At 47.9% G+C, this 25,677-nt stretch overlaps 2 protein-coding genes across 2 annotated transcripts in view; both read left to right on the forward strand.

Moving 5' to 3' along the window:
• LOC138568862 (exocyst complex component 1-like) overlaps positions 1–8,239 on the forward strand; it is a 1,144,699-nt gene extending 1,136,460 nt beyond the window's left edge. The window contains exon 14 of the mRNA XM_069646643.1: positions 8,149–8,239. Within this exon, the coding sequence (XP_069502744.1) occupies positions 8,149–8,239 (91 nt within the window). The remainder of the gene's footprint in view (positions 1–8,148) is intronic.
• LOC138570212 (exocyst complex component 1-like) overlaps positions 8,214–25,677 on the forward strand; it is a 52,904-nt gene continuing 35,440 nt past the window's right edge. Inside the window, exons 1-2 of the mRNA XM_069648938.1 lie at positions 8,214–8,514; positions 14,502–14,701. Of these exons, the coding sequence (XP_069505039.1) occupies positions 8,349–8,514; positions 14,502–14,701 (366 nt within the window). The 5' untranslated portion in view covers positions 8,214–8,348. The remainder of the gene's footprint in view (positions 8,515–14,501; positions 14,702–25,677) is intronic.

Genomic DNA, 25,677 nt, shown 5'->3' on the forward strand with positions numbered 1-25,677 from the left:
TTTCGCAATGGGGCACTCCAGAAGTGGACCTTTTTGCGACTGCCACAAACAGGAAACATCCAGTTTATGCATCCAGGAACGGTCTCGGTGCCTCTTCTCTACGAGATGCTCTCGTGATCCCATGGCACAACATGAAGGCATATGCCTTCCCGCCTCTACCTCTGATTCATCGGTCACTCTGCCAGCTCAGGAATGCATCGAATTGAACTCTCCTGTTTTTAGCTCCTTGGTGGCCAGCCAGATTCTGGTTTTCGGAATTTCAGCATCTGTCGATTTGTCCTCCGATCAGACTGCCATTGATTCCCAACCTGCTGCACCAGTGCGATCAGCAGATTTGGCACCCCTCCCCACAATCATTCAGCTTGGTGGCCTGGTGCCTGAATTCAAATCCCTAGCGCAGTTTAACCTGTCTGAAGACAATATGCGCATTATCCAAGTGGCCAGGAAGCCTTCTACGCGGTCTCAGTATAGGAGCAAGTGGGTCTGGTTTTGTCACTGGTGTTTAGCTAGGCAATCAGACCCCAGACATGCTACGATTGACACTGTCCTTTCGTTAATTTCTCATCTGGCTGCTTCGGGCATTCATGTCTTATCCTGTAGGACTTACTTGTCGGCTATTGCCGCCTACCTGTGCACTGACGCTTGTTACTTTTCTTTGACGAACCCAGTCATTAAAAGATATTCCGCAGGTTTGTTACATCTTTTTCCACCCGTACACAGTTCTCACCCAAAGTGCGATTTAAATGTGGTTTTGACCGCCTTATGCCATAAGCCATTTGAGCCTATGGCTACAACGGATCTGAAGTACCTTTCATGGAAGGTGGCATTTCTGATTGCAGTGACTCCGGCAAGGCGAGTAAGCGAGCTTCAAGCTTTGTCTGTGGAATACCCCTTCCTCACCTTCCATAAGGATAAGGTTGTGCTCCACACTCATCCTTCTTTCCTTCCTAAAGTAGTGATAGATTTTAATTAAATCAATGTATATCATTATGTGTCTTTTTTCCGAACCCGGACTCAGATGCCGAGAGAGTATTACACAATTTAGATCTCAGACAAGTTCTGAAGGTCTATCTGGACAGACCAACTGAACTCAGGGGCTGCTCCCAACTCTTTGTTACGTTCGGAGACCCGAAAGGGAAACCCGCTTCAAAAGCTACTCTCTCCCGATGGATTGCCTCCTGTATCTCAGAGGCTTATAGCATTCAGGGCCTTCAACCTCCGAAGGGCATTCATGCCCATCTTGTACGTGGCAAAGCGGCTGCTGATGCCTTCCAAAAATATGTTCCATGAGAGACCATTGCCAAGGCGGCTACGTGGGCCCACTCCCCCCCCCCCGTCAGCTTTTTGTAAGCATTACTGCTTGGACCTGTGCTTCAGGGCCGGTGCTCAATTCCGTCAAGCTGTTCTTAAAAATCTTTTTCAGTAATGAGTTTCAATCCACCCGTATTACCTGTGAGGAGCGCTTTGGAATCTCCCAAAAGTATGGAGGAAAGGGGACGGGACGTAGGAGTATAACAAAGTTACTCACTGTAGTGACTACCTTACTCCTAGTCCATAGTCGCCTTTCCTCCATACACCTGCCCGCCGTCCCCTCTAATAAGTTTCCTCTATTATTGCTTAAATGGTCACAGATCTGGCGATAGAAAAGGACTGAAGGGCGATGCGTGGGGCAGAGCTCAGGAGGGTGGGGTTACGGCCGCGTGCGGTACCCCGTGTAAAAAGAGAAAAAGGATAACATTTTTTCAATTTTTATGCTTTTTATCAACCGTGCACTGGTCCCATCCCATAGGACAGAATGTCCCACAAGTATGGAGGAAAGGGGAATATGGACTATGAGTAAGGTAGTCACAACAGTGAGGAACTTTGTTATTTCTATGCCTGGAAATTATCTCAGGCCATTCCGCACAAGGAGGCTTAAAAAACTGCTGCAAAGGATTATAACATAGCAGTCATAGCAGCTAAGAAAGATATGTTCAGCGAGAGGATAATTCAGTCCGAATCAGAGTCCAAGGAACTAAATATTGAAAGAGCTAGAAACCTCTCTTCAGAAGAGTACCAGTATACCGGTAAAAGATTCTGCTTGGTGTACACTGAGACAATATTCCATGTGGGGAAAGCTAGATGGGATTATAAAGGACATTAATGTAAAAAGGGAAAATATCAATATGGCAACCGACATCTGTGATCGGATGATGCCGGTGCTAAAACCGTAAGATCGTAAATTTAACGTCATGTCTGTCTCGGAAGCTGAACTGGCAAATCGTATTGACCCCCTTAAACCTAATAGTCGTAAAGTCGATCCCTGCCCGGCAATGATTATAAAGTCCTGCTGCCCTATCCTGATCAGTGCCTTGTGTACATTTGTTAATGCCTCCTTTGCTGAAAATATTGTGGCCAGGGGGGCGTAAGAATGCTTCGATCATCTCAATAATAAAGAATCCTGGACTGTGTCCTAATACGGCAGCCAAATACCGGCCTATCACCAACACTCCATTTCTTTTAAAATGTTTAGATCACGTGGTTTACATCCAGATGTCCACTTATTTGAATTAACACATGATTTTAAATAAATGGCAATCAGGTTTTAGACAGGGTCATGGAACGGAAACAGCATTACTAGACCTTAAATCCAGGTTACTAGACTCCATGGATAAAGGTCAAACCACCTTGCTTATACTGTTGGATCTGTCTGCAGCTTTCGACCTGGGGGTACATGTTTTATTGGTCACTAGGTTGATGTATGGGATCACTTCTCGGATAACGCTGCTCTCTGGATCACCTCTTTCCTGAGTGATAGATGGTGTAGAGTGTTCAGTACGGACACTGAAAGTACCTTTAGCATACAGTGTACCACAGGGTGTTTGTTTGTCACCCTCTTTATACAGTGTCTTTACTGTTCGTTTTTTTAACCTTCTCGAGAAAAATGGTGTGGCTTTTACTAATTATGCGGATGACAATCAAGGTGTCATCCCACTAACAGGTATATTCTGGAGGCTGAAAGTACCATTAACAAGGTCTCAGACAGACTTGGATGATACATAATTGGCTAGCACTTAATAAAGAAAAAACAGAGCTGATGGTAGTAGGGACTGAGAATAAAATAAGGACGTTAGGGCCTGACGACGAGTGTTTTTCTATCGCAGGGTGTGATATTGTGACAAAGAATAAAGTGAAAACACTAGGTGTCGTATTAGACCAGAACCTGAACATGAATGCTCATGTGGCCAGCCTAGTTTCTTCATCAGCCTACTACATAAAGCTGCTGGCTCACCGCCGGCCATTCATTTTGCAAAACAACTCTGAAATAAGAGCAAGGACTATTGTGGGGTCAAAGATAGACTGCTGCAGTGGTCTGCTAGTTGGCATCCCCAAATCAGAATGCAACCGCCTCCAAGTCATTCAAAATAGTGCGGTCAGAGTTGCCACTGGACTTAAACGGACGCCAGACGTGGTTTACACTGGCTCGCAGTGGAGGCCAGGATTCATTGTCGTCTACTTTTCATCACCCACAAATGCTGTGCCGGATCTATGCCAGTTTACTTGAATGAGGTGTTATGTGAGAAACCTAGTGTAAGGCTCCTCAGGTCTAACAATTCCTATCAGCTGAAGATGCCAGCCTCCAAATCCAGCAAGGCTATCAACTGTGTGTATGCTATAGCCGCACCCATGGCATGGAATGCCCTATGCCTGACCTTAGTGAAACCGGCTCAACAGCTGTTTTCAGAATGAGGCTTAAAACCTGGTTATTTTTTTGATGACTGCTATGAACCTAAGAACCAGGATCAGTGTAGCTAGATTATTTACCTCTCTCTCCCCGGGTATGTTGCACTTTTTTGTCTGTCTTGTGTGCTCTTTCTCAGTTTAGGTGCGCTCATAAACCTCAGGGTCCTTGATACGCGTTACAAATAGAATATAGTAAAGTAAAAGTAAAGAGTGTTGCCAAAATATTGACCTCTCTGCTGCTGGTGGTGGCACATCCCTATGTGGATGACTGAATGATAAGAAGCACTTTCCGTCTGCTGCCAAAACAGTAGGTGCAGAGAGGCACATGTTTTAGTGAACTGTTAGAAGTCACATCTAGGGCCCTCTTGATAGCTAGACCTAAAATGAGATTTGTTCTCTCAGAATCTAGTGGCAGTATTTTCACCCTACTCCAGAGTTTCAAACTTTGCTGTCAGTAGTTGGTGCTCCGTTCTTGTCATTAGGCCCAAGTGAGACAATGGTTGAAGATCATATGGGCTCTGTAGCTTTGGTGCACTAGGCAAGTTATCACATGATACATCTGGTTTCAAGGCCCATTGCATTCTAATTTAACAGTCTAGAATAAAGCTTGCTTGGTAAGAAAGGATATTGTATTAAATAAGACTTACATAAATTGCCAGGGTAGTAGGGAGTGCACAGGGATTGCCAAGACTGAGATACCATAGTTGGTGCTCAATGGAGCACATTCAAGCATACCTTCTAGGAGTTCAGAATGTGCATGCCAACCTACTCAGAGGAAAATTCCTCAACGCTTAATACGTCTGTATTCTTTTTTTTCTTAGCTCTGAATCAGACAGTGGTAGGTTTTGGTCAGGCATGGTTTGGCCTTTTTAAGACCGGCAAGAATGCTGCCATTCCTTACTGCTATACCCAAAGTTGGGAGGCAACATCAAAGGGTGGAAGTGAGACCCAAAAGGAGTGGAAGACATCCAAGGGACACATGTTTGGAGAAGGAGGTGGAAGAGAAGAGTAGGAGAGGGAGAGTAGAGGGTGAGCGTGATAGAAGGGGCACTGAAACTAGGTGCTAGGTGCTAAATAAGACGAGAGAGAGAGGGGTGGCTGTACAGCACATGACACCATAAATTAAAACCCTTGACCTGAGAGGTGAAGAGAACCAAAGTGTGCCCCTCCCATCCTGCACTGTTATGTCTCTGGAACTCTTGAAGGTGGAAGCTCCAGAGGCCAATAAGATGCTTCACCATGGCTACACATGCCCTGATTTTGAGTGCCGCACTTTATGATTGGCTGTGAGCGGGTTCTCTGCAAATCTAATGACTACAGCTACTAGAAGTCATTGTAGCAGATTTAACACTGATTAACTACACCTGCACTGGCTGTTAGCTGCAAGTGAAACTGCCTCCCTTATGATGTGATGAGCACAGAGAGTGGTTGGTGGGGAACATCATTACATATACTAACCTGGCTCAGGGGCGCGCGGGTCAGGGAGGAGGTGCGAAATAAGACGAGAGAGTAAGGGATGGCTGTAGGGCCCATGTAACCATAAATAAAAACTCTAGAACCGCCTCAGACATTTGGAGTGATTTTTGTGTTGTGTATCTCTGACATTTAACACTGTTCAACATGTTGTGGCAAAATCATTTATTCCATTTAAAAATCTGCAAATCCAAAAAAGCAGGATGGTTTGATAGAGTTAATAAATTTACAAAAAGTGCGCTGCTGCTGGAAGAATTAAAAACTCCCAGGGGAAGAGATGCAAAATGTATTGCAGGCAAAGAAGAGAGGTACAACGAGTTGGTGACAAAGAAAAGGGGAGAATTCTTTCTCAATTAATGGGTAGCTCTAAAAACTGCTAAAAGGGAAAATCAAAGGGACTTCAGGTCCATTGTTCCTACTTAATCAGTGAATTGTTATGGTTATGAGCATTTTTCATTATTTTCTTGATCATGTTTTACTGATAGTTTAGCTATTGAGGATACTCCTCAGGATACTGACGTACTTAAAGAGAAATCAAAACCACAACGTTTTCCGTCGCTATTTAGTCAAGTTGTGACGTCGTAAGTGTGTTGACAGTCCAACATTGTGATAAATCTCCTGGTTGGGCCATCTACCTATGGGTTTATTTAAGAGTGATACTATTCTCTGGAAACCGTATTTGTTTAGCCTCAAAGCCTATAATGAGATAAATAGCATGCAGCTGGCAAGAAGCAACCATTATTCCAATTGGGATTTACCACCTAATTATTGCCCAGTCTCGTTCCTTGTTTCATTGACCAAATGATATTCTAAAAGCATGTGGACGAGCGTAGAAGTATGTTGCAAGGAGAATAATTTGCTATCAAGTGCCCAAGCTGGTTTTTTAAAGCTTTGTGGACCATAGATCAATCATTTAGACTTTCTTTGTTAATTTCCAAGTTTGTTTACTTGAAGAAGCAACCCAATTACTTCGACTTATTGCCTTACGAACCGCTTTAGATGCAGCACCCCATACACAGCTATTGCAGACACTATCTAATCTTATGATCCCCTCTTGTTTATTGTGTGTCATTCGATCCTTGTATGACCATAATTATGCTGTAACATGATTGGGTACGCTGGGCGGATGTACTAAACCAGTGACTATCGGTTAAGGGGTTAGGCTGGGATGTGCCCTGGCCCCATTACTGTTCTAACTATACATCAATGATTTTGTTGTTGCATTAAATAGATTTGAGGCAGATGCTACTAGCTTGGATGGCCGCAAATGGGCGTCATCCTATGTTCGGATGATGCTGTACTTCTTTTCAAAATATCAAGTGGTTTACAGCTGTAGCTGGAAGTTTTTTCTGCAAACTCCTATGAGAAATGTCTCGTCATGAATTCTCCAAAGTCTAAAATAATGGTTTGTTCCCTCTCTAGAATTGCTGGAGCTCACACGTTAATATATAGCATGGATGGTGCCTCGCCACAGAGTGTAGAGACTCCTGATTATCTCAGGACGAGTTTCCACAAACTGATCAAATGGTCACCTCACATAGATAGGTGCATTGCCCCTCTAGCGAGCAGCGGTGATGGGGTTATGAACTTTCCAGAGAGATTTGGGAGTAGACCCTTTCACAGGTCTATAGAATCCAGGCTCTGCCAGCTGCCATATACTACTATTCTACAAGGAAGAGAGAACAAGAATTTAAAACAGCTCTTGGTTCCTACATTACGGAATAGGAAGAAATGTCCGAATAAAAATTACCGACCCCACCAAAAGACCTAAAACATACACCACGAAAAGTTCTAACTACCAAAAGTTCAAACGTTTAGGTGTTTCGGTGGGGTCGGTATGGGGCTGGGGGGTGTCCCCCGCATCACCCTGTTCACTACAGTGAGCTGGGGTTGCGGGGGACACCCCCCCATACCCCAGCAGAACGACAACAAAAAAAATGCCGGGGGCTGCGGGGTTGTCCCCGGAACACCCGCTCACTATAGTATGCAGTATAGTGAGAGGGGTGTTGCGGGGGACACCCCTGCAGCTCACCCGAGCAAAAATACATTTTAAAAAAGCTGGGGGCTGCAGGGCTGTCCCCCAAAACACCCCACTCACTATACTATACAGTTTAGTGGCTGGGGTTTGTGGGGGACACCCCTGCAGCTCACCCGAGCAATAGTAAAAAATAAAAAAAGGAAAGGACCCTGTGACGCCGGTTCCCGATCACGAAGTGAAAGGGAACCAGCTCTGCATGGACACAGCGCGTTTGAAGGAAAGGTAAGTAGGGAGGTGTGGGTGTGTTGGGGTGTGAGTGAGTGTGTGTGTGAGGGTGTGTGTTTGAATCTGTGTGATTTGTAATGGAAATGTTTGCATGGGAAATATACAAACATTTTGTATTGCCTACATTTCCCATGCAAACATTTCTGTCGCGGGTAATTTACCAGCGGACAAATCACGTAGATCCTACATTACAGCGTCCCAATCGTCCCGGTAAAGTTTGAACTCAGTACTTTTGGAGTGTATCATATGATTATATTAAAACCCATCCTTTACTGATTAAGGCTATGGAGCATGACAGAACAGGAAACATATTATGGGGCGTTATGTGATGTACTGGAGACCCAGAGAACTATGCACGTTTTCAATGTACATATTCCGTGCTATGTCAACTTGTTTAGGAAAAGCCTGGATAACCAGGACAAAGGGTTTGCTATTTATTTATTGGTTTTGCTTTTGGGTTTACCTTCTAAATATATAGCATTGCTTCATTGATCGACTTCCGTATTGCATCTTATGGGTAATGTTTTATGATGATGTTGGCATAAAGCATAGTACTTTAGGGAGAGTTTTTATGCAGAGCGAAGCAGGGTAAATAGGATTGCCCTGCTGTGTTAATGTGCGTATTCTTAAAGAAATCATTGGATGCATTTTAGGTGTGTTATTAAAGTATGTTATTTTTTATTTTCCAGCATTGCTGTTGCTCTTTACACTGTGTACATCTTTTTGAGCAATGAAGATGGGAATTTTGATGTTGTACAACTGTGTTTTAACGTTGTTTGATTCTGTGTGTGGTCAGTCTTGTTGTATCAGTCTTTTTGTTCAAAATAAACAGAATTGAATTGAAGTGCATTTCATTTTCTCGCCTCGTCAGTCTGCGCTGTGCAAAGAGATGCAGGAATCCAAGGTGCCAAGTGGGAAGAAAATTGGAATCCTGCCATTGGTGGTCCGCTTTCAGGAGTTTGTGGCCGAAGCCGAGAGCGTGTTCAAAGATGCCGCCGAGCGAGCCGAGCTGGACAAGGCCTACCGCAGAGTGCTGCGTACCGTGTTCAGCAGCAGTGAGTGCCGCGCAAAGCCTATCATGGGGCATTTATCAGGAAGTAGTGCATACTCATGTGTGGGCCCTTGCGCTACTGCCTACTATGCTGTACCTGCTATGAATGTGAGGGAAGCGTGCACTGCTGCTGCCCCTGATGTACATGCCCATGGTGTGATGGAAGCTTGCACTGCTGCTGCCCGTGATGTACCTGCCCAGGGTGTGATGGAAGCTTGCACTGCTGCTGCCCGTGATGTACCTGCCCAGGGTGTGATGAAAGCTTGCACTGCTGCTGCCCGTGATGTACCTGCCCAGGGTGTGATGAAAGCTTGCACTGCTGCTGCCCAATGTGTACCTGTCCAGGGTGTGAGGAAGCTTGCACTGCTGCTGCCCGTCATGTACCTGCCCAGGGTGTGATGAAAGCTTGCACTGCTGCTGCCCAATGTGTACCTGTCCAGGGTGTGAGGAAGCTTGCACTGCTGCTGCCCGTGATGTACCTGCCCAGGGTGTGATGGAAGCTTGCACTGCTGCTGCCCAATGTGTACCTGTCCAGGGTGTGAGGAAGCTTGCACTGCTGCTGCCCGTGATGTACCTGCCCAGGGTGTGATGGAAGCTTGCACTGCTGCTGCCCGTGATGTACCTGTCCAGCGTGTGATGGAAGCTTGCACTGCTGCTGCCCGTGATGTACCTGCCCAGGGTGTGATGAAAGCTTGCACTGCTGCTGCCCGTGATGTACCTGCCCATGGTGTGATGAAAGCTTGCACTGCTGCTGCCCGTGATGTACCTGCCCAGGGTGTGATGGAAGCTTGCACTGCTGCTGCCCGTGATGTACCTGCCCAGGGTGTGATGAAAGCTTGCACTGCTGCTGCCCGTGATGTACCTGCCCAGGGTGTGATGGAAGCTTGCACTGCTGCTGCCCATGATGTACCTGTCCAGCGTGTGAAGGAAGCTTGCACTGCTGCTGCCCATGATGTACCTGTCCCATGTGTGATGGAAGCTTGCACCGCAGCTGCCCATGATGTACCTGTCCAGCGTGTGAGGGAAGCTTGCACTGCTGCTGCCCATGATGTACCTGTCCAGCATGTGAAGGAAGCTTGCACTGCTGCTGCCCATGATGTACCTGTCCCATGTGTGATGGAAGCTTGCACTGCTGCTGCCCATGATGTACCTGCCCAGGGTGTGTTGGAATCTTGCACCGCAGCTGCCCGTGATGTACCTGCCCAGGGTGTGATGGAAGCTTGCACTGCTGCTGCCCGTGATGTACCTGCCCAGGGTGTGATGGAAGCTTGCACTGCTGCTGCCCGTGATGTACCTGCCCAGGGTGTGATGGAAGCTTGCACTGCTGCTGCCCGTGATGTACCTGCCCAGGGTGTGATGGAAGCTTGCACTGCTGCTGCCCGTCATGTACCTGCCCAGGGTGTGATGAAAGCTTGCACTGCTGCTGCCCATGATGTACCTGCCCAGCATGTGAAGGAAGCTTGCACTGCTGCTGCCCGTCATGTACCTGCCCAGGGTGTGATGAAAGCTTGCACTGCTGCTGCCCATGATGTACCCTCGCTGGGTGTGATGGAAGCTTGCACTGCTGCTGCCCATGATGTACCTGTCCAGCATGTGAAGGAAGCTTGCACTGCTGCTGCCCATGATGTACCTGTCCCATGTGTGATGGAAGCTTGCACTGCTGCTGCCCATGATGTACCTGTCCAGGGTGTGTTGGAATCTTGCACCGCAGCTGCCCGTGATGTACCTGCCCATGGTGTGATGGAAGCTTGCACTGCTGCTGCCCGTGATGTACCTGCCCAGGGTGTGATGGAAGCTTGCACTGCTGCTGCCCGTGATGTACCTGCCCAGGGTGTGATGAAAGCTTGCACTGCTGCTGCCCATGATGTACCTGCCCAGGGTGTGATGGAAGCTTGCACTGCTGCTGCCCGTGATGTACCTGCCCAGGGTGTGAGGGAAGCTTGCACTGCTGCTGCCCATGATGTACCTGTTCAATGTGTGATAAAAGCTTGCACTGCTGCTGCCCATGATGTACCTGTCCCATGTGTGATGGAAGCTTGCTCTGCGGCTGCCCATGATGTACCTGTCCAGTGTGTGATGGAAGCTTGCACTGCTGCTGCCCATGATGTACCTGTCCAGTGTGTGATGGAAGCTTGCTCTGCGGCTGCCCATGATGTACCTGCCCAGCGTGTGAGGGAAGCTAGCACTGCTGCTGCCCATGATGTACCTGTACAGTGTGTGATGGAAGCTTGCACTGCTGCTGCCCATGATGTACATGTCCAGCGTGTGATGGAAGCTTGCTCTGCTGCTGGCTGTGATGTACCTGTCCAGCGTGTGATGGAAGCTTGCTCTGCTGATGGCTGTGATGTACCTGTCCAGCGTGTGATGGAAGCTTGCACTGCTGCTGCTCATGATGTACCTGCCCAGCATGTGATGGAAGCTTGCACTGCTGCTGCCCATGATGTACCTGCCCAGCGTGTGAGGGAAGCTTGCACTGCTGCTGCCCGTGATGTACCTGTCCAGCGTGTGAGAGAAGCTTGCACTGCTGCTGCTCATGATGTAACTGCCCAGCGTGTGAGGGAAGCTTGCACTGCTGCTGCCCGTGATGTACCTGTCCAGCGTGTGAGGGAAGCTTGCACTGCTGCTGCTCATGATGTAACTGCCCAGCATGTGATGGAAGCTTGCACTGCTGCTTCCCATGCTGCACCTGTCCAGCGTGTGATGGAAGCTTGCACTACTGCTGCCCATGATGTACCTGTGAATCGTATGATGGAAGCTTGCACCGCTGCTGCCCATGATGTGCCTGTCCAATGTGTGATGGAAGCTTGCCCTGCTGCTGCCCATCATATACCTGTCCAGCTTGTGATGGAAGCTCGCTCTACTGCCTACTTGCTTTGCTTGATGTGAATGTGATGGAAGCTTGCACTGCTACTGCCCGTGATGTACCTGTCCTGCGTGTGATGGAAACTTGCACTGCTGCTGCCCATGGTGTACCTGTAAGGGTGTGATGGCAGCTTGCACTAATTCCTAGTATGCTGTGCCTGATGTCAATGTGAGGGAAGCTTGCACTGCTGCTGCCCGTGATGTGCCTGGCTTGTGTGTGATGGAAGCTTGCCCTGCTGCTGCCCATTATGTACCTGTCCAGCGTGTGATGGAAGCTTGCACTACTGCCTACTTGCTGTGCTTGATGTGAATGTGAGGGAAGCTTGCACTGCTACTGCCCATGATGTACATGTCCAGCGTGTGATGGAAGCTTGCTCTGCTGCTGGCTGTGATGTACATGTCAAGCATATAATGGAAGCTTGCACTGCTGCTGCTCATGATGCACCTGTCCAGGGTGTGATGGAAACTTGCACTGCTGCTGCCCATGATGTACCTGTTTAGGGTGTGATAGAAGCTTGCACTGCTGCTGCTCATGATGTACCTGTCCAGGGTGTGATGGAAGCTTGCACTGCTGCTGCTCATGATGTACCTGTCCAGTGTGTGATGGAAGCTTGCACTGCTGCTGCCCATGATGTACCTGTCCAGGGTGTGATGGAAGCTTGCAATGCTGTTGGCCATGATGTACCTGTCCAGCGTGTGAGGGAAGCTTGCACTTTTGCTGCCCATGATGTACCTGTCTAGCGTGCAATGGAATATTGCACTGCTGCTGGCCATTATGTACTTTGTCAGGGTGTGATGGAAGCTTGCTCTGCTACTGCCCATGGTGTGCTTGTCCAGCGTGTGAGGGAAGCTTGCACTGCTGCTGCCCATGATGTGCCTGTCCAGCGTGTGGTGGAAGCTTGCACTGCTGCTGCCCATGATGTACCTGTCTAGCGTGTGAGGGAAGCTTGCACTGCTGCTGCCCATGATGTACATGTCCAGCGTGTGAGGGAAGCTTGCACCTCTGCTGCCCATGATGTACCTGCCCAGGGTGTGATGGAAGCTTGCACTGCTGCTGCCCGTGATGTACCTGTTTAGGGTGTGATAGAAGCTTGCGCGGCTGCTGCCCATGATGTACCTGTCCAGGGTGTGATGGAAGCTTGCACTGCTGCTGCCCATGATGTACCTGTTTAGGGTGTGATAGAAGCTTGCGCTGCTGCTGCCCATGATGTACCTGTCCAGGGTGTGATAGAAGCTTGCACTGCTGCTGCTCATGATGTACCTGTCCAGGGTGTGATGGAAGCTTGCACTGCTGCTGCTCATGATGTACCTGTCCAGTGTGTGATGGAAGCTTGCACCTCTGCTGCCCATGATGTGCCAGTCCAGCGTGTGATGAAAGCTTGCACTGCTGCTGCCCATGATGTACCTGTTTAGGGTGTGATAGAAGCTTGCACTGCTGCTGCCCATGATGTACCTGTTTAGGGTGTGATAGAAGCTTGCGCTGCTGCTGCCCGTGATGTACCAGTCCAGTGTGTGATGGAAGCTTGCACCTCTGCTGTCCATGATGTGCCAGTCCAGCGTGTGATGAAAGCTTGCACTGCTGCTGCCCGTGATGTACCTGTTTAGGGTGTGATAGAAGCTTGCGCTGCTGCTGCCCATGATGTACCTGTCCAGGGTGTGATGGAAGCTTGCACTGCTGCTGCCCATGATGTACCTGTTTAGGGTGTGATAGAAGCTTGCGCTGCTGCTGCCCATGATGTACCTGTCCAGGGTGTGATAGAAGCTTGCACTGCTGCTGCTCATGATGTACCTGTCCAGGGTGTGATGGAAGCTTGCACTGCTGCTGCTCATGATGTACCTGTCCAGTGTGTGATGGAAGCTTGCACCTCTGCTGCCCATGATGTGCCAGTCCAGCGTGTGATGAAAGCTTGCACTGCTGCTGCCCATGATGTACCTGCCCAGGGTGTGATGGAAGCTTGCACTGCTGCTGCTCATGATGTACCTGTCCAGGGTGTGATGGAAACTTGCACTGCTGCTGCCGATGATGTACCTGTCCAGGGTGTGATGGAAACTTGCACTGCTGCTGCCGATGATGTACCTGTTTAGGGTGTGATAGAAGCTTGCACTGCTGCTGCTCATGATGTCCCTGCTGTGAATGTGAGGGAAGCTTGCACTGCCGCGGTCCGTGATGTGCCTGTCCATCGTGTGATGAAAGCTTGCACTGCTGCTGCCCATGATGTACCTGTTTAGGGTGTGATAGAAGCTTGCACTGCTGCTGCCCATGATGTACCTGTTTAGGGTGTGATAGAAGCTTGCGCTGCTGCTGCCCGTGATGTACCTGTCCAGTGTGTGATGGAAGCTTGCACCTCTGCTGTCCATGATGTGCCAGTCCAGCGTGTGATGAAAGCTTGCACTGCTGCTGCCCATGATGTACCTGTTTAGGGTGTGATAGAAGCTTGCGCTGCTGCTGCCCATGATGTACCTGTCCAGGGTGTGATGGAAGCTTGCACTGCTGCTGCTCATGATGTACCTGTCCAGGGTGTGATGGAAGCTTGCACTGCTGCTGCTCATGATGTACCTGTCCAGGGTGTGATGGAAACTTGCACTGCTGCTGCCGATGATGTACCTGTTTAGGGTGTGATAGAAGCTTGCACTGCTGCTGCTCATGATGTCCCTGCTGTGAATGTGAGGGAAGCTTGCAATGCCGCGGTCCGTGATGTGCCTGTCCATGGTGTGATGGAAGCTTGCACTGCTGCTGCCCATGATGTACCTGTTTAGGGTGTGATAGAAGTTTGCACTGCTGCTGCCCATGATGTACCTGTTTAGGGTGTGATAGAAGCTTGCACTGCTGCTGCTCATGATGTCCCTGCTGTGAATGTGAGGGAAGCTTGCACTGCCGCGGTCCGTGATGTGCCTGTCCATCGTGTGATGGAAGCTTGCACTGCTGCTGCCCATGATGTGCACGTTAACACTTGTGCTGCTACTGTCCTTTGCCCGCCTGTTCTGTATTAGAAGGACGTCGCGCCGTTCCTGTCCTATATATAAGGGAACCTTGCAGTGCTGTCCTCCCCCAGATCCAGCTTTCATCCGTATTAAAGTGTGTTCATACTAACTGCTGCTCTCTCTTCTCTCCACCCCACCCCACCCCAGTTAATAGCCTGCCCCATGTGGGCCTCCAGATGAATGCCAACATGGTAATGATGGAAAATTACCACCACATCTACTGCTTCCTGTCGGAGCGGAAGATCCATAGCCTGGAGTCCAAGAGGAAGGAGGCCAAGCAGAAGTACAGCGAGAACCTGGACCGTTACGTCGTCCAGTACCTGGGCCGCCCCCTCGAAAAGCTCAACGTGAGTGGAGCGTGACGGCAGAAGATAGACCTGATTGTATAACTGTTTAGCACCCACATACTAACTTTGAAAAAGGTTGCACATGGTTGGCAAAAGGTTTTCAAATACTTTCAGTTTGCACTCTGTAAAACCAGAAAGTGGCCAATCTCATACGTCGGGTGATTGGATAAAGGCATATTTTGGAGTAAAATCTGCCATGTGCACATTTTCTTTAGAATTGTTCCAGGAGGTCATTTTCCAAGTCCTGAATATTGGTGAAATGGTGGGGCACATTTACTGCAATTTCTACTGATCCTTTGTGTTTTCTTCAGTTTGCAAAGCAAAGTTGGGTAGCAGGAAGGGTTTAGCACGCCCGCCTGCTGTACCAACCCCGCCAGACGAATACTGTTAGCATGGATTTTCATGCTGGCAGTCATACAATGGATTCCTGTGGAATCCGCCTGAAATTACCACTTGGTAAAAGTTGGCGGGGTGGCATTAACAGTTTTCCACAAACATAGTACAATAGTGAAAAGTCCAGGTCATTTCACCTTTATTGTACTCTTCAGTTTTCCACTACATGGTGGAAAAGAAGAAAATTGCACAGAGGGGAAATTTTTCCTCAAAAGTGCAGACAGAGCCTGTCCCCCCTGGAATGAACACTTAGGGGACACGATTCTCCTGGTCTTCTCACTTTTTCTAAGGGCACCCTACTGAGACGGATCTATTGTGTTTGTTACATCAGGTAAGGAATCTGCAATTTGGAAATTTCATTTGTGATGCGACGAGCGACGCTGCAAATTGTGTCAAAATGCACCTTTCCATCGTGCGTGCATACTTTGCTTTGTTTGTTGTGCATTTCCGCACTCCTCGCATTACCCACTTGGGTAGACATTATTAGAGCAATTGACTTGCCTGTTACCATCATGCCTTCCAAGATGGCCGTTTTTCTGTTTCATTGTGAATGTTGCTTCCATCTTCTGGGCCAGCTCCTGCCTCCCTCTCCCATTGGTTGCCTTGGCCCCCTTTAGCCAATGGCTGCAACCGGGAGGCGGGAGCCGGCCACACTGTCGAAGGCCCACAACAACGGCCCTGTCTACCGCTGCCCACCGCGGTACGCCGGATCGCCTGCCCCTCCGTGAGTGTCTGTGTGCCCCCCTGCTTGCTCCCCCCCTCGTTTGCTCTGCGTTTCACCCCCCTTCCTGCCTCCTTCCCTTGCCCCCTCGTTCACTTCCATCCTCTTCCACTACCATCCTACTCCCCCCATCTTCATTCTCCCTCCTCTCTGACTTCACCCTCCTAGCACTTACTCCTATCATCTGTTCCTTGACTCTTGATAGCATCTTGTCTGTCTCCCCACCTCCCCCCTTGTTCTCCCCCTCTCCCCCTCCCCTGCTCTTCAAATTTGTCACCGACATGTTTGCTTAGTAGCGTGCCTTGTTCTCCTTCCCCCTCCGTCCCCTTGCCCCCCCTCCCACCCCGCCTCTTGTTACCACCTGCACTGCGTAAATTGTCGTCAGACATAGTAATGTTACTGCTTGCTTTGTTCTCCTTCCTATCCATTACCTCCTGCCTTACTTGTCTATGCACTTGCACTATCAGAAATGTCGACAGGCCTATTATGATAGTTATTTTCACATTCTGTATTGCTTCAAGGACTTTTGCTGAATGTAACTGTATTTTCCTATGTCCCCCTCCCTCCTTGAAGCGCTTTGAAACACATTGTGTATAGGCGCTATATAATGGGGCTGGGCCGGGGCCCTGCCGGGGCCCCCCGGCCTCACCACGCCATGGCAGGACGCATTATCCCGTCGCAGCCGCGACGGGAGATGCGCCCGCCACTTTAACGTCAGGCAAGCTGACAGAAATGCCAGACAGGCACAGCGTTGCTGTGACTGGCTGGCACTTCTGTCAGTCACTGTAACTTTCTCTGATGACCCCTCATCTGAGGGGCCATCAGAGGAAGCTAGAGTCCCTTAGTTTTCCCTCGCCAGGTCACTGACCCTCAGCGAACTCGTGGGCTCCATGATCTAATATGCAGATTAGATCACGGAGCCCGCGGGTTCTCAGAGGGTGAAAGGTGCCTCGGGCTCAGTGATCTCTGCTCTGAGCAGAAAGATAACTGAGCCCGAGGCGCCTTTCTCCTTTGGCAAGGCTTTATAAAAGGTGCCTTCAACTGTGTACGTTTAAGCCATCTTTTATAAACGTAGAAATATTTCTATGTTTATAACAGAGTGCTTGAATCGTACACAATTCAAGGCATCTTTTATAAAGCTTTGTCGACGGACAAAGCCACCTTGGGTTTTGTCCGTCCTCAACGCTTTATAAAAGATGCCTACGTTTCAAGCCATCTTTTAGAGACATAGAAACATGTTACAAATGTCTATGTTTATAAAAGGCAGCTTGAAAAGTACACAAACCATAGTAAGATAAGCACAGAAGTGTGCGTAACTCACTATGGTTTGTGCACTTACAAGCCACCTTTTATAAACATAGAAATATGTAACATTGCTACATTTATAAAAGAAGGCTTGAAAAATCACAAACCATAGTAGCACGCAAACAAATATATAAATGCTCAGATACATTTATATATTTGTTTGCACACCTTACTATGATTTGTGCACTTTTAGGCCACGCCCACAATGGAAGCCACGCTCCCAAACCAGGACCACCCCCCTCAATTTCTTACCCCACTTAAAGCACTGCGTTCCTTTTCTCTCTAAACCTTGAGTAAACTGCTTACAAAATGTTCACTGACTGTTTATTTTTCCAATTTACATTTGTCATGCCCTATGCACACCTGGGTGGTTGTTAAATGCTTAAATAAGGCATTTTGGAAGCTTAGTCAGGGCTCAAGACAATACATTTCATTTTTCCCGGGCCATTAACAAATGGCACGAACCTACCAGCCTCATTCGGTCATGCAACTCACCCACCTTCCATTCTATTTGCTCGGAGTGTGTCTTCGGAGCGGGATTAAAAGGAACTAAGCCTGAGTCTCCCGTCTGATTAAAAATACTGTTGGTGACTCCCTGCCCAAATTTTAAAAAAACGTTGCTGAATGGGTGGTATAGCGTTGCACTGTGAAAATATTTTGACTGTATTTATAACAGCGAATTTTCCAATTGAAATGTACCCTTTCACCTATCATTGTATCTTCTTCATTATTTTTTCTGTCACATTGAATTTCTTGCTTCATTTTAAATTTTGTAAAAGTTTTAATTGTTTTAATATTACACCTCTAAGATTATTGCAGCTCAAAAATCGATCTGTGCCTCCAGAGTTGGGGAACATGGAGTCTTCTTGCGGTAATGCCCAGTCTCACTGTGACGTCATTACTGAAACATAATGTAAGCCTGTGGTAGTACCCCCATACAGTGACATCGCCCCTGTAGCCTGACATCAGACAGCAACGACATAACCTCACACTTCACCTCTGCCAGCTAGCATGGCACAGCTGGATAAAGAGAAAGACCAGCATGGCGTCACAGCCCCTCCTAGGCTTAGCGGCCAATCACAGCAGACTCATGCTGCAGGATCACGACAGGGAGTTCAAGAAAAGCACGCTCAGATGGAGAATCAGCAGATGGGGAAATGCCCTCAAGTCTGAACGCAAAACGGCCAAGCTTAGAATCCAGATTCTCCTAAAAAGGATCCATTGGCAATCTTCTATAGAGCAAAGGGATTGACTGATAGACTAGATGCTGCAAACCTTGCAGGAGCAGAACCGAACATCATAAAGAACACGGCTAGGATAAATATGGTCCCCACATCTCCTGTTTATATCAACACACCCACACCTTATGCAGCATCCACCTCAGCATCTGCTCACACACACCCAACCCATACACTCTAAAGGTGGCTTAGATGTGCCTCAGAGATGCATGGCTATTCTAAAGGCGGCCCATAAGCCAAGCACGAGGCGGATTGAGGATGTGTTTGAGTGAACAGACACAGTGTGGTGCAGTGCACAGACGCAGGTGTAGCTAAATACCTGTTACATCTCCGCATCAGTGGATGGTACACAATTCAATAGAGGTCCACCTTACAGCTTTAACCACAAGTACTCCATCACAATATATAATAACATGATGGAAAATTCTATTGATTAACGCCTTGATGGAAAGAGTAAATACAGGTGAGAGATACTTTGTTATATGCCATAAAAAGACGGTCCTCTAGGTGAAACAATGTTTACTTTTTGTTGTAGCGTTTTTACCACTGTGACCGTGGGGGGTGGGTATAGTTAATACATAATGGACCTGGGGTCCTCCTGTCAATTCTCTTTTTTTCAAATTGTGTTTTTGTCTTAATGTTGTATAGAAATTTTAGGTCCCTTTGTTATGAAAACACAGTGAGAAAATCCTTGATCGTTCCTTTTTTCCTTGTTACCCACCCCCACACACCACGGTAACAGTGGTAAAAACGCTACAACAAAAATGAGTGGACTGTGGGTTTTTAGAAGAAAATCTGCCCTCTACGGAAACTGAATAAAAGTAAATAGTGTTTCACCTAGAGGACCGTCTTTTTATGACATATAACAAAGTATCTCTGACCAAAAATCCTTTGTTGTCTTTTAGCAAACTATTAAAATAAAAATACCCGGATCTCATTGTGGGACTATCATAGCCAAGGGAAGATTTGGGTACCAGGCCTCCCTTTAGGTCCAGTACGTGGATACCCAATAGTAAATATAGAACACTCAGCGGTCACCATACCAGCAACAGGTTAGGAGCTAAATACTATTTTAAACAGGCTCATGGTTCTACCTTTCTAAAACCATGCACAAATGTTTGCTATATCAACGTTGAAAAGTGGCCTTTTTATAGCAGCCACCTGTGGATGAAGGTTTTATGAGCTCCAGGTCCTATCATGGCAATATTTGTGTCAATGCACAAGGACAAGGTGGTATTCAAGATCTATATTTTCACAAAAACCTATCTCTGTAGAGATAAGTGCAAACACACTTTGTGTATATAAAACATTCATGTTGCACATGGAAAGAAAACAAGTCTTCACAAAGGCAGAGAGCTCCTCCACCTGGTAACTCTTAACGCCCGTTCAGCCAACAAACACTCTGCTGACATCTGCCTCCTTCTTGAAGACGCTGACCTCAACTTCCTCGCTCTCACCGAGGCATGGTTCAGTGCCAGCTCAGTCACTGCTTTTGACTCCCTCCTCGCTGACGGCTTCAAGATAATTTACAAGCCTCAACCGCACTGTGCTGGCAATGGGATCGCCTTAATCTATCCTGAGTTGGTTCCTTCTTCCAACCTACCCACCCAGCCCTACTCTTCCTTTGAGAGCCTGGTATGCAGGTTGGTCATCTCTCCCTCCTCCACTCTCACCATTGCTACCATTTACCGTCCTCCAGGCGCTAACACCATGTTCCTCTCTGAATGGGCTGATTTCTGCTCTTCCTTACCTTCAATTACATACAACCTCCTCCTCTTGGGGGACTTCAACATCCAAATGGATTCCCCTGTCTCAGTATCCACTCTTATCATTGTCCTATGCGCCTCACTATCCCTCTTCATTCTCCCCTTTGGTCCAACCCATTCAGTTGGACACCCTCTGGACGCCATCTTTCACTCGTCATCTCTCTCACCCCCCCCCCGGTCATCTCCCTCTCTTGATCAGATCATTCTCTCCACTCCTGTGACCTAGGTCCCTTCGGCCCTCCTACCGCACCCTCAATAACCTTCCAACCTCATTCACAAACATCCACCCAATGAAACGAGTGTCAGCTGCCGCATTTGCATCTGCCTTTGTCCCTCTTACTCCCCACTGCAGAATGTTCCACTGACTCTGCTGTCAGCAACTTTCACTTGCCATCACCAATACTCTTGACATCCTTGCCCCTGTCATGAGGATCCGCCTGAAATCCGCCTCTAAGCATAACACCTGGTACGGCTCCGAAATTGAGGCCCTGAAATGAAAGTTCAGAGCGGCGGAACGGAAGTGGCAAACCTCAGGCTCACCCTCTGACAAACTGGCCTGCCATCTCCAAAGGCAATACAGTCTCTTCATCCGTGCCAAAATAAAATTGCCCACATTCAGGCACGGGTATCTGGTGCATCCAATAACAATGCTGAACTTTTCAAAATCTGAAGGAAACTAACCAACCCTTCCTCAGTCTCCTCCTCCCCTCTTCTGTCCCAGGCCCTTTGCAATGCACTAGCCACACACTTTGTCACCAAATCTGAGAACATCCTGAACACCCTTGTTGCCCACCTGCCAAACCCGTTGCACACCCCTTGCCACCTTTGGCCACTCACCCTCCTCCTTCCACCTTCTACTCCTTCACCCCTGTCACACCTGAAGAAGTTACCAGAGTTGTCTGCTTCATGAAGGTTTCTTCCAAATAGTTTCTCACCCCGCTCATCCAGAACCATCAAGGACAATATTGGCTCTCTGGCCCCTGCACTCGCTGATTTCTGCAACCACCTTCCTCAAGCACTCCCTGTTCGCCCCCTCCCGAAAAATCTTTCAGCAGACCCTACCTGTCCAGCCGACTTCCACACTATTTCCATCACCCCCTTCCTGGGGAAACTTCTGGATAAGCTGGCCTTGCCCAACTCAACTCGCACACTAAACTCGGTGGTCCCCACGACCATCAGTCTATTTTCCCGCCTTCCAGAGGCATGTCATTTTCTCTTCTGAACATCTGTGAAGAACTGCTTGCATCCCTGGACTCCAACTCCCCAGCTGTCCTCATCCTACTTGATATCTCCTCTGCCTTTGACACTGTCAACCACTCCATCCTCATACAAAGGCTCTACAATACCCTTGGTATCTTGGAACGGGCACTGGAGTGGCTGACCTTTTACATAACAGACCGCTCTTCCCAAGTCACCTTTGGCACCTTCTCCTCTCCTATTTCCTTCTCCACCTGTGGTGTCCCCCAGGGTTCTATCCCCTCCCCCTGGCTCTTTAACATCTACCTTGCTCAGCTGGCACTCATCTCCTTCTTTTCCCCCTACTTCCAGTGTTATGCAGAGGACACCCAACTCTTTTCCAGACATTTGGCTGACTCACTCGCACCTTCCTTCATTCCTGACTGCCTATCTGCCATCCAGGCCTGGTGCACTTCCAATGATCTCTGCCTCAATGCCAGAAAAACCGAGATCCTTCCGATTGGTACCCCTGCTCCCTCCCTGTTCCCTTGCTCTATGGTCTCCCTCAATGATCTCTACCCCTGCTCCTTCTTCTGAAGCTAGAAACCTTGGAGTCATCTTTGACTCCTCTCTCTCCTTCCTCACTCGCACTCAGGAAATTGCTAAGAAGTCCCACTTTCAACTCTTCCTTCTCAAAGGAATTGTCCCTTTTCTCACTTTGCCCCAGAGCCTCAATGTTTTCCAAGCCCTGGTTCTCTCTAGGCTTGACTATTGCAATAGCCTCCTCCTCAATCTTCCTTCTTCCACTCTGTGACCCCTTCAGCTAATCCAGAATAGAGCAACAAGACTTATCCTTGGTCTCAAGCCCAGGGACTGTATCTCTCCTGCCCTAAAAAGTCTTCACTGGCACGCGGTTGCTGCACGGAGCAAATTCAAATCCCTCAGCATCATCCACAAGGCTGTCTGGAGCCGGGGGACAACACTATCTGCAACCCTCTCTTACAAAATACTCTCCCTCTAGATCTCTACATTCCTCTGTCACCAACTCCTTGTGTGTAAAGCGTTTCGCTAAACAGAGATCAAGAGGTTGTTTGCTTTCCTCAGCTGGATCCCTCTTTTGGAAGACCATCCCCCTCCTTCTACGTCTTGAGCAGGACCTTCTTAAATTCCGAAAACACCTCAAGTTTCATCTTTTCCACTTCCTTCCCTTCTTCCCTCCTCTGCTAATTAAACAGTTGCTGTGGTTGATGTCTTGGACCCTTATGCATCCTCTGGGCCCCTGACCACTCACACCCAACATTCCCAGCTTCTGTCTTCAGCACTTGCTTTGGCACACCCTGCGCCCTAGAGACTCACACTTTTCCACCCAATGCAACTCCAGGCCGAATAGCATTTACCACACCTTTCACTTCATCTGTGGCTCACCCAGCACGGACACCCCTGCACCTACCCCACTGCCCTCTGCCTTGCTGCACTTGCACGTTCCAAATACTCACAAGGCATAGTAGGCTTGTTCATTCCTTCCCCCACTGTATTTATATTTGTGCTTTTAATGTACTTCAATCCCATGTTTCCCCCCTGTTGCCCTGTGGATGCTTTGAAGCAGAATTAATTTGCTGCATAAGCGCCTAACAAGCAAGCAATAAATACATGAATAATCATGCAGGTTAGTTGTGACTTTTGGCAGTGTACAAAAGGGGTCCCTAATCAGCAAGGCAGGTATTGCAATATGGATAGTAGAGTGCATGCAAGAATTCTATCTACTTGCACGCAAGGAACGACAGGGCATCTGGACTGACATTTGCTTTTCTAGCTAAGGTGCCATTAGATTGCAACCTGGAGTTCATTGCACATATTCACAAATTACTACTGTGTAGAGAAACAGACAAGGTACTCAGGTGGGACAGGCAGTAATGAGAAATGCATTTAATACAGTACCTACAGGGCCCTGGAAAGGCGTTTTGTGCCAGATAAGGAAGAATGCGCTAGAATTCAGAAGGCCCTCGCTGATAACATTTCAATAGCACACAATAAAATCAGTCAGGACTTAAACAAAAAGAATTACTTATCACAGATAGACTCCAAAAAGACCTTGGGCCATTCAGTCCATCAAGTGTTGTTTGAGTTCCGTTCCATCTCAGTTATTGAAATGGAAAAGTGTCTAAAGGACATGCATCCTACTGCTTGCCCCAGAGATATCTTACCCTCCAAGATTATTCTGGAAAATTGGGAAATGTTTGCTCCACACCTTAGGAGATTTGTGAATGATTTGTTTCTTCACAGATGAATTCCATCCGTGGTTGTAAAAAACCTGGATTTGATCCCAAGGCGTCCGCCAATCTTAGGCCAATTACAAATACCCTCTTCTTGCTTAAAATAATGTATAAAGTGGCCACAGCTGCAATACAATAACATATGGAAGCTTATGAACTTGTACAAATGAAACAATCAGTGTTCCGACGGAACCATGAAACGGAGAGCGCTCTTCTCGACCTACAAACACAAATGCGGACTGCCTTGGAAAAGAGTAGTACAGGGCTGCTAATACTTCTCGATCTATGAGCGGTCTTTGACCTGCTTGATCACAAAAAGCTACTTGACACCTTGGCAGATACTGGTAACTGCTCCCAGAATGTGATCAAGTGGATGGACTCTTTCCTCAGGGGCAGGAAATCTAGGATTTGTTGGTGGAATGCCTCATCAGAACCATTGCATATCTTCCATGGGGTACCACAAGGTGCTTGCCTGTCTCCATCGTTGTTCAATCTCTACATCAAACCACTGTGTGTCAAAATGGAAGAACTCAGCCTAGAGTTCACTAATTATGCTGACGATATACAGCTGATTATGGAGCTCAGCAGGGATTATGATTTAAACTAGTAACATTTTTATCAAGTGTATTAGACTATTAAATACTGATGACAACAAACTGGCTCTACTTGAATAACGCAAAAAAGGAGTTGATGGTTTATGGGTCTAAACAAGCCAGGACAAATCTGAGGCTAGCCTACAATGGGTTTTAAATTGAACATTGTCAAATATCAGTGGTCAACAAGGTAAAAACTCTATTTATTTATTTATTTATTTATTTATTTATATTTATATAGCACGCAAGCAGCTCAGGGGCATTGAGGCACTGATCTAGGTATCTACGTGGAAGCTTCTTTGAATGTGAAAGCGTAGGTGAACTTTGTGGTAAAAAACGTGTATTATTACCTGAAGGTCTTGTGGCAGATCAGCCCCTTAGTCTCTCAAATAATCTGTGAAACGCTGGTCTGGGCTATCATATTACTGAGACTAGATTACTGTAACTCCCTTTTAGGAGGGGCAAGCAAAGAGTATGGGGAGATTTCAGAAAATCCAGAATGACGCTGTACGTATTGTCTGCAATATCTCCATGAGCGAACAAGTATCGAGAGCCCAGAAAGAGATCCAATGCCTCCCTCTGGCGGCCAGATTCCGATTTAAAATTCTTACGGTGGGACATAAATGTTTATTTGGAGATGCCCCTATCTACTTGAAAGTGAATATTACAAGCCTAGTGGAACCTTACGGCAGTATGATGCACAACAGCTCACAATCCCATATTTTAAACCAGCCAGAGGGAATGGTAGATCATTCCCAATACTGGCTGCACAGGAGTGGAATGAACTCCCAATGGAACTACAAATGAATAAATGTCATCGTACTTTTAGGAAACCCTCCTATTCGAGTAGAATAGTCAGATAATCTCTTTATGATGTCCTGTTGCTGTCTTCGTGTCTTGTCTTTGTGTAAGTGTCCTGATGGGTAAGAAACGAAGCGCGCACTTGACGGAGGGGGTTGACCTACCCTGCTGGAGGCCGCAGAGTGGAGGCACGGAGCTCCGGAGCAGAAACAGCCAACAATTAGCAACACACAGTCGGGAGGTACTGTCCCAGCCCCCCAGGACACGGCAACAGCGGTCGGCGCGGGACCCAGGCGCCAACGGTAGAACTCGGCCTGTGGGGAAGAGGACAGCCCGTGCTTGAGGACCTCCCGCCCATCAGAGCAGCACGACAGGCCAGGGGGAACTTGCGTGAACCAGGCAACAGAGGGCCGGGACACCAGCGCCGGCCGTGAACAAAGTACCTGCGGCTGCAGCAAGCGAGGCGGAGTGTCGGGGGGAGAGGGAGTCCTCAGCGACGGTCAGATGAGGTAGAGACAAGCGCCGAGGGAGAAGACCAAAGGCGAACTGGCCGAGAAGTAGAAGAGGCAGGAAGACGTAGCACTGCGGCAATCCGGGACCCCCTTGACGAACTGGGAACCGACGCTGGAGGAATCAAGCGGTTTGAAGACACACCAAGCTCCGGATTACAGGTTCCTGATATTTCCTGGATGACAGAAAACTCCGACGTA

Source organism: Ambystoma mexicanum, chromosome 2q (assembly GCF_040938575.1).
Source record: "Ambystoma mexicanum isolate Mex_15411 chromosome 2q, UKY_AmexF1_1, whole genome shotgun sequence".
NCBI lineage: Eukaryota > Metazoa > Chordata > Amphibia > Caudata > Ambystomatidae > Ambystoma > Ambystoma mexicanum.